Source organism: Ochotona princeps, chromosome 29 (assembly GCF_030435755.1).
Source record: "Ochotona princeps isolate mOchPri1 chromosome 29, mOchPri1.hap1, whole genome shotgun sequence".
In the NCBI taxonomy this organism is placed as follows: Eukaryota; Metazoa; Chordata; class Mammalia; order Lagomorpha; family Ochotonidae; genus Ochotona; species Ochotona princeps.
Genome location: NC_080860.1, coordinates 4,010,864 through 4,019,883, shown reverse-complemented (window position 1 = coordinate 4,019,883; position 9,020 = coordinate 4,010,864). Strand labels below are relative to the sequence as shown.

At 59.2% G+C, this 9,020-nt stretch overlaps 1 protein-coding gene across 1 annotated transcript; it reads right to left on the bottom strand.

The window, feature by feature from the left end:
• Positions 1–1,474: 1,474 nt before the first annotated feature.
• HPD (4-hydroxyphenylpyruvate dioxygenase) lies at positions 1,475–6,748 on the bottom strand. The gene is made up of 12 exons (XM_012929867.2): positions 6,692–6,748; positions 6,319–6,423; positions 5,794–5,836; positions 5,614–5,696; positions 5,367–5,456; positions 4,498–4,601; positions 3,854–3,931; positions 3,272–3,434; positions 3,092–3,163; positions 2,024–2,146; positions 1,741–1,857; positions 1,475–1,633 (listed from the first exon to the last, which is right to left on the bottom strand). Exons 2-12 carry the CDS (start codon positions 6,397–6,399, stop codon positions 1,523–1,525), a joined length of 1,065 nt encoding a protein of 354 aa, XP_012785321.2. The 5' UTR covers positions 6,400–6,423; positions 6,692–6,748; the 3' UTR covers positions 1,475–1,522.
• Positions 6,749–9,020: the final 2,272 nt, after the last annotated feature.

Sequence of the window (9,020 nt, the reverse complement as noted above, 5' to 3'; positions counted from 1 at the left end):
AAGGAGACGCTGGCAGGGCAGCACCAAGGCGTCCATCTGCTCCGAGGTGTGCAGCATCTGTGGTGGCTCTCGTGTTCCCACCTCTTCCCTTCACTGTCTGAAGAGGACATTCTTGCCTTCCTCCTCCACGTCCCACCCACGTCTTGTGGCTCCTTGTTCCTGGGTTCCCTCCTTCTGCCTTGTTCCCCTCAGTCCCCTGAGCTATAAACCCTTCCTTAGCTCTGCTAGGGGATGGGGATGGACACATACCCACAGCCCCCCTGTGCCAGCCACTATAAAACCTGACATCCGATGAAGACAGCCCAAGTCCACGTGGTGGGGTCCGACCATGGGGGCTGTGAACCTGGGCAGTGTGGCTGGCTCACTCCTCCCCTACAAGATGCTTCCTGCTCAACTTCTGGATGTCCTGGCCTCATTGTGCCAGAATGCTGGAATTTGTGTGTGAACCAGCTCAGCTGGCTAGCAAGGTGCTGTAATGTGTTATGAAAGCCTGCAGATGGGGCCTGGCAGAGTAGCCTAGCAGCTGAAGTCCTTGCCTTGAACACATCGTGATCCCATATGGGCGCTGGTTCTAATCCTGGCACCCCCACTTCCCATCCGACTCTACTTGTGACTTGGGAAAGCAGTCAAATACTGCCCAAAGCCATGGAACCCTGCACCCAGAAGAAGTTGTGGGCTCCTGATCGACTCAGCTGTGGTCATTGCAGCCACTTGGGGAGTGAATCATTGGATGGAAGATCTTACTCTGTCTCTCCTCTCTGTATATCAGACTTCACACACACACACACACACAAAAAGCCTGCAGGCAAATGAAACAGGACTGGAGCCAGACCTGGCCAGCATCCACAAGCAACCTTCTGGGGGACAGCATGAGCCCTGCTGAAACCTGGGGTGGGGTGGGGTCTCCTGGCCAGAGCCCGAGGCCCCGCCCCCCGCCCGCGGTCTCTCAGGTTGAATTTTGATGTTTCTGATCACTGATGCTCCCTCCATTTCTCCCATCACCTGAACATGATACATCCCCCAGGCCACCCCCACAGACAGGACCCTGGGAGCGCAGGGAAGGGACCCAGTTCCCACTCCCTACATCCTTCTCTGCCCTTTCCTTTCAAGGTTGTGGGGCACAACCCTCTCTGGAAGCGGGCTGGAGGGCTGAGGGATGCTCTCTGAGGCTCAGGTATGGGGCCCCTCGACACGTGGCCTGTCTCCCAGGCCTCGAGGCCGAGCTCCGCCTGTCTGCCGCTAAGAGCAGCCCTCTGGGTTTCCCGGGGCTGGCTCCTCAGCGTCCCCGCCTCAGAGCAGCATCCCCGCCTCAGAGCAGCGTCCCTTCGGCGCGGACGCCTCCCTGGCAGCGATAGGGCGTCAGCGACCCGCGGCGGAAAGACACACAGCCACACCGGACGCCGCGGCCGAGCCGAGCGCAGCTTTACTCGGGGATCCACGTGGTCATGAAGCGGCCGTGACCCGCGTGGGGACGCATGCGCAGGGCCGGGGAGTGGGCGTGACCGCAGCGGGTGGGCGGGGCCTACATGCCGCGCGTCACCCCGTTGGCCTCCATGTCGGTGAGGTTGCCCCTCAGGTTCTGCTCCTCCTCGAAGGCCTTGAACAGGGAGTTGAAGTTGCCGGCTCCGAATCCCTGCGGCGGTAGACAGGGTCGTGAGCCGAGAAGCCCAGCTGGGGCGTGCGGGGGTGGGGAGGGAAGCCAGCAGGGGCCCCTTCGGGCGCGAGGGGGACAGGTGGCACCTGGTGGTTGTGGCGCTGGATGACTTCCAGGAAGAGCGTGGGCCGGTCTTGCATGGGCTTGGTGAAGATCTGCAGGAGGTAGCCTTTCTCGTCGTAGTCCACCAGGATCTTCAGCTCCTGAGGGGGTGGGAGGGAGACACTGGGAGGAGCCGGGAGAACCCGTCCTCCTAGCCTGGCTGGAAAGTCCAGCCACGTCCGCCTGAGTCCTCAGGTCGATCCCACTCCTCCCACCCCAGCCCGGTGGCTCCCCCAATTGCTGGCAGTAGGCCGGGCTGGGCCTCACCTCCAGGACATCGATGCTCTCCTGGACACGGATCTTGGCTGACTTGAGGTTCTCCCGCAGCTGCTTGTAGTAGGTGGCCGGCACGGCCAAGAATTCCATGCCCCTGGCTCTCAGGTGCCGGATCTGCCTCGGGTCGGGGCAGGGACCAGGTCTCTGGCTGCTGAACACCCCTAGCCGGCTGGCAAGAGGGGTCCCGCTTCCCATGTGACCTCATCCCCTTCCCTCTGTGCTGGGAACCCCCTTGGAAAAGAAGCAGGTGGCTTTTGCCTGTGCAGGGCTGACTGAGGACCTGCTGCAGGATGACTGCACAGTAGTCTTAACTGTTCTCCCCATTTCCCAGCTGGGAAAATGGAGGCATCATCTTTCCTCCTTATAGAAGGCAACCCAGGTCACATGGGGCATGGACTATGAGTCTGGCCACAGCCCCCCTCACTTATATCCCCACTCCCTCTCGCGACTTCCAGCTGTCCCAGGCTCCTTGCTTAGCTATGGCCTGGCCAGTGCACATTTTACTTATTGTGTATACTATTACAGAATTCTGTATTCTATGTGTAGGGGCAGAGACTAAGGCCTGGACCTAGGACAGTGCCTAACACCTATGGAGTGAATGAGTAAGTGGAGTTGCCAAGGCTGGGATTGAGTGGGGTAGTCTGGGCTCTGGCCTGACCTGAGGCACACCAGAAACCCAGTTCCCTGAAGGTGGGCCCCCAGACACACACAGTGTTAATTTAATCCAGCTGAAGGACGGTGGCCACTCTCCTGGTCTGGTATCGCTGTTCTTGAGGTAAAGTAGTGGGAGCCCAGAGAGGGTGCTGAGTCCCTTAGAGGCACCCAGCAAGGCTTGCTGATACCTGGGGGTGGGCTGGGCTGGGCTGGGAGTCCCTCCTGGCCAGTGGCAGGCTTATTCTGGGGGGGGGGGAGGCGGAGCCAGGGATGAGCAGGCCAGTAGAACCCTGAAAGCCTGCCAGGCCTCCAGGCCATGAGTGTGGGCCCATCCCCGCCCCCCCCCCCCCGGCTGCCTGTCCCCGGAGCTGCTGGACAGAGGGAAGGACCAGAAGCCGCTCTCACCGCCGTGATGATGTCCGCCGTCTTGAGAGCAATGTGCTGGACGCCGGCGCCCCCATTGTAGTCCACATATTCCTGGGGACCCAGAGAGGACGTGTCACGTCCGCTGCCCCAACGCCTGCCCCAGCAGGAGCCTGCACTCATCCTCCCTGCTCCCTTCTCCCCAGCCAGAGGAGGCCACACCTGGATCTGTGACTTCTTCCGGCCGGGCGCCGGCTCGTTGATGGGCATTTTGATGGACTCCTCGTAGTTGGCCACCACGATGGAACGCAGAGAGCTGTACTCTGTGTGCACCTGCGTGTCGTCCACAGACCAGAAGCGGTGGAACTGCAGGTTCTTGAGGTACCTGCACGGTGGCCGGCAGGATGTGCCTGCTTCGAGTGCCAGCCAGGGTCCGGCTCACCCCATCCCCGCTTCCACCTCCGTGGGGCCGGTTTGACTTAGGTGCAAGGGATGGATTTTGTGGCACGGCATGGTTTATGGCCGTGCTGGGACAGGTGGCAACTGGGTGCTCAGAGAGAGCAGCCCCCGCTGCTGCTCTGGGCCAGGGTGCTCTTGGGAGGGTGCAGTGCAGGTGATTGGATTGTGAATTGTGCCCTGGGGAGCGGGTCATTGTCCCTCTCCTGGGATTTTGTCTTGCCGCACATGTCCCTCCATCCCCCAGGTTTTTTTGGTGTCATAGGTGAATTGGTAGACTCAGGCTCCCCGCCCCCATCCTGTGCCCCATGAGAAAGTGGGAGTGCCTGTCTCCCGCTGGGGGCTCACCAGTCCGAGGCCGACTCCATCTCATGTTCTGGCTGGTTTCCTACAATGTGGTCAATGGTCTCCAGGCTGCAGTGGGGCCTGGAGAGGGCAAGGCTGAGAGTGAGAGCAACGTCCCCCCACCAGTGTCCCTTCCTACTGGCCTCTCAGTGACCCTGTGCTGAAACTCTGTTGTTTTGAATGTTTAATTACTTGTTTCCATCTACTTGAAAGGCAGAGTGACAGAAAGAGAGAGATCTTTCATTCTTCTTGTTCACTCCCCATGTGCCCAGCATGGCCAGGGCTGAGCCAGGAACTCCCTTCAGGTCTCCCAGGTGGGTGAAAGGCTCAAGTACGTGGGGCCGTCTTCTGCTGCCTCCCAGGGCACATTAGCAGGGAGCTGGATCCAAGGCTAGGTAGCCAGAACTCTAACTGTGTGATTGGTGGACTTGGTCTTGTTAACTCAAATGCTATGGACTATCCCCACTCTGTGCATGAAGAAACCAAGGTAGAGAGAGATGGAGTGAGTGGCCGAGAGGCATGGGGATTTGAACTTGTGGTGTCTGGTGGCAGAACTTGTTCTCTCAGCCTTTGGGCCCCTTTTTCAGTGAATTGTCCCCATGGCTGGCACTTTGCTGTCCACCCACCCATGCCCCAGGGGTACTCACAGCTTGGAAAGGAGGGGATCTTTGGACAGCGGGGCCTCAAATCCGGGCAGGAAGCGGCCAGTATAGTTCATCTTTTCCACCAGGGTGTGAGTGGTGTCCCCGTACTAGAGGTGGAAAACAGCCTGGCTCGGCCTCGAGCATCCAGGACACTCTTCACTTCGCTAGCACAGCCCCAGGGTCCACCCTGGGTCCACCTCGGGTCCACCCAGGCTCAGGGTGCGATAACAGAGGAGTCACTTCCCTTTCCGAAATGAATCCTGACCTGCCATTCCTTTGGAACTACCTTGGATGGTCTGTCTGGGACTAGAGGCTGCATGGGGGGTGGGGACTCTGCTCAGTCATCACGGACTGCTTTGCAGGGGGATGCCTGGCACATAGTAGGTGCTCAGTAAACAGAGGAGGGCCCAGGGAAGGCTGTGTGAGTATGGAACAGAGCTTGAGGGGCTCTTGGCACAGCCTGGGGTCAGACCCCAGCCTTGGAGAGGTTGTGTCTCAGCCACATGGGTACTAACAGAACTGGCACACTGTGGGCGTGTGTCCACTCTGCCCAGCACTGTCTGAGACCGATGACCCCCTTGAGAACTGGACAATCACGGAGCAGAAAGGTCTTCCCTGGCTATCCAGGGACTCGGCCAAGCCCCATAGCTCTCTAGGCTGCGAGTTTGCCCTCTGTCTCCTTTTGCTGAGGTCTCTACCAGAACCAGTAACTCCTCAGTGAGGGGGTGGCTGCTCTGCCCCATCACCCTGGGGTCAGGCTTGAGGGAGGTTGGGGGTGTGTTAGCACAGGGCCAGTGGCAGTTGGGGAGTATAGTAGTGGTGGTGATCCTGGCATCTCAGTGGGTGCTAACAGGAGAGGCAGGGACACTCACCGTCTGTAACACAGCAAACTTCACCTTCCCAAACTTGTCTTGCTCCACCCAGGGTTCCCGGAGGATTTTGGCGCCCCGTTCCCGGGCTTTCTGTAAAAGATTGGAGGGGAGGCCTTTGCCTACTGCCAGCAGGTACCACCAGCTTCAGTGCGGCCCCGAGACCCAGGTTCAGAGGTCAGGGCTGCACGTTGGCCCAGGGGTGACCGTCTCAGGCCCCACGGCCCTTCCTACTCAGGTATACACTCACCTGCACAATGTAGTCACAGTCTTCCACCTCGAAAGCAATATCCTTCACCCCGTCGCCGTGTGTCACCAGGTGCTCGCCCATCTCTGCGGCCAGCAGGAAGGGCTGGCACCGTCTCTCATGTGCCCCTCCCTGGCCCCTGGCCCCACTCCCTCAGCCCTGCCCCTGCCCCTCATCCCTCACCTCGGTTCCCAGGGTTGAGTGCCGAGGACAGGACAAACACGATCTAAGATGCAGAGAAGGGACTGTGACTGTGGCCCAGCACATACCTCCCCCGCCCTCCCTCCCCTCCCTGGCCACCCCATGAGTGTAAAGGGATCCAGGCTGGCACGGTCCCTAAGATTCCCAGCTTCTCTGTTGCGCCTCACCCACTGGCCTGGGGGTGGGGGTGCTTTCTCCCTTAGCAGCTGCACTGGCTAGGTCCTCCAGGGGACGATGCCAGAGGCCCTGCTCTGATGGGCCTGGTTTCCTGAGCATCTAAAGGGCCAACAATGGACCGACCTGAGAAGGACATGAGACTAGAAGTGCCCTGTGCTGGGTTGTACCCAGGGTGGACTGAGCTTGGTGTCCTGAAACCTGCCAAGCTATACATCCAAGCACACATGTGTGAAAGATGGTGGAGAAGGTGTGGATGGGCCAGAGCCCTCAGGGGGACCTCCAGGCTAGCTGGGATAAGCAGGGATGGGACATCCTGGGGCCTGGACTCACCTGCCCCTGCTTGATCACGTGGCTGACCACCTGTCGGGACCCAGTCTCCAGGCCCCTGTAGGCCAGCGGCTCGAAACCCATCTTAGTGCAGTAGAAGGAGGCAGCCTGAATTACAGGGTGATGGAGGCTTGATTAGGGTGGTCCTCTCTGCTCCTGGGGCAGGGTGGGGGTATTCGCAGCCACCTTCATCCTGCCTGCCCTATGGCCCCAGGAGCAGACACCCTCTTGGGAAATAGGGCAGTATCCAGGCACATTCTGTCTTCAGAGAGATAATCAATGAATCCCAGCCACAGAGAGAGACCCGCCCCTTTCGAGAGCCAATCCCACGTGGGGCAGGGCCGGCGCACCCCTCAATGCCTTGCCCTGCACCTACCTGCTTGGCGTTGCCGACCCAGAAAGTCACAGAGTGGAAGTGGAGGAATCGGCCTCTCTCAGGCTATGTGGGGGCAGAAGCAGCAGGTGGAGTCCCCAGAGGGAGGTGAGGGGGGGAGGGTCAAGGTGAGTGTATTGGAGGGGTCTTCCCCAGTCACCTGCCTTCTCCTGGCCTCAGCCCCAGGACTTGGAGTGAGGCAGACCCCATGTAGCTTGGCCAGACCTCCTTAGATATCCTCAAAGGGAAATTGAGCTCCTGGTGTGTTCAGGGCTGGGAAGGCACCCCGACCCTCCACCCTCCCCAGGAGGCCATTTCCACCCAGGTTTCACCAAGGGGAAGTGACAATGTGGCAGTGACGTGGATTGAATTAGACCTTCGTATGGGGTAAAGAGAGTGGCAAGCATTTAGAGGAAGGTTCTGCTTCACCTGTGGGAGTTGGGGATGACCGTGTGTGTGTGTGTGTGTGTATGTGGGTACCATTACCCCTGCACCCCCACTTCCCTTCTTGCTTACCTTGGCACCCTTGTCACTGTAAGTTGTCTGAGGAGAAAGGAGGAGAAAGGAAGAGAAGGTGAGGCTTGAGGCTCCAAGTCCAGCTACTTTTGCAACCTTCCCTGGAGGTCTTCCACCCAGGAGACACACACTTACCATGGTGGATCTCTGTCAGACACTCAACTGGGAAGGGAGACAGGAGGCCTGAGCAGTGCCGCTCATGCGTATTTAACACTGAGCAAGGCCCACCCCTGAACTCCTGGCTTTCCTAGGAGGCAGCGGGGGTTGGAGCAGGGAGCAACCAAACCTGACCCTGAAATACCCTGGGTCCCGGGAGACTCTGATCAGGGCCAGAACAAGGGCATAAAGTCCAGGGTATGTCCTGGACCATGGGATGTGACTGTGATCCTTGCGTCCCAGATCTAAAGCATGCTCCTGTTTGCATAGCCCTGTTTGTACAGCAGACACGTCCTCTCATGGGGACACGTGGGTTGTGTTCCTCAGTGGTGAGAGGCATGGTTTCTGGGGCATTGTGTCCTGGCTCTGCTCCCTGTTGTGTGATTGCCAAAAAATGGCATACCCTTCCAGCCTCCCTGCCCCCATCCGAGAGTTGGGGACAATGACAGGGTGGCAGGGACTCAAGGACAAAGCCCAGATGCCTTTGGTCTCTGCTGATGATGCTGATGGCTCATTCACCGTGTTTCTTTGGGATGTGGGGGCCGAGGGGAATGAGGAGCCTTGGCTTGGGGGACAGCTGGGCACTGGGAGAGGGGTTATGGCCCTGTCCCCACCCCTTGCTTGAGCCAGGGGAGAAGGAAAGAGCTGGGTTCTCCCTCGCACCTGTCCCCAGAGCAGACCTTGGGTCTTGCTCTCCTGGCAGATGGGGTGGTGCCCGGTGCCCCCTGTGCCATTTACCTGAGGGCACTGGGACTGTTCCCTGGTTCTGGATGTACCCTGGTCCCTGCTGTTGGGATGGTGGAAACCCAGCCCATAGCATTGGGAATATTCCCAGTCTGTGAGCCAGGTTTTCTAAGAGCGGATGCCACGCTAAACTGTTGTGTTGCCCTCTGTGTGGATGGGAAGTAGTGGATTGGGGAGCTGGGCTCATGCTCCCCCGAGACCACAGAGCTGCTGAGAGTACAGCTCAGACTCCGGCCTCTTTGATTCTGAACTCAGATCATGCTGTCCCCTCCCGCCACCTTCTCTGTCCTTCTCTCGCTTTTTGAGGGCCGTCCCAGGGGCAGGGAGGTAGTCCCCTCTGTCTCTCCTGGATGGCTTTCCGCCTTGTCCCCGGTGTTCGCTCCTGCCTCTTGAGTCTGTTTCCCCTGGAGAAGCCAGCAGCAGGTGCCTCTGGGTGAGGTGTGGGAGAAGGGCTTGGTGTGCTCTCCCTCCCACAGCAAGTAGGAATGCCCTGTGTCCCCGCTGGCTGTGGCCAGTCCAGACCCCAGCTCAGACGCTGGACTGGTCTAACTCGGGAGCACAAGGTCAGTGTTTTCCAAAGGGAACAGAACATGAGCAGCTTCGGGGCCACACAGGCTGGGCTGGCAGGTCCCTCTGCTGGGCGGAGTGCTGACTTTGGCCTTCCTCCTCTCTGGACTTTGCTTACCAGAGCATTGAATCTCGGTCACATTCTGGTTGCATCCCTACACAAGCCATGTACATTGAGCTGGGGAGGGAGGCCGTGGAGGCTGAGCTCTGCTGCTCTCTCTTTGCCAGCTGCTGTCTGCCTGTTTGGGCTGGGCTCCGCTGTAGGGCAAATTAGCAGCAGATGGGTGTGGCTCTTGGGGCTCAACCCATTGCTGCCAGGTACTTAGGGAGGTCTCACTCAATGAGCTCA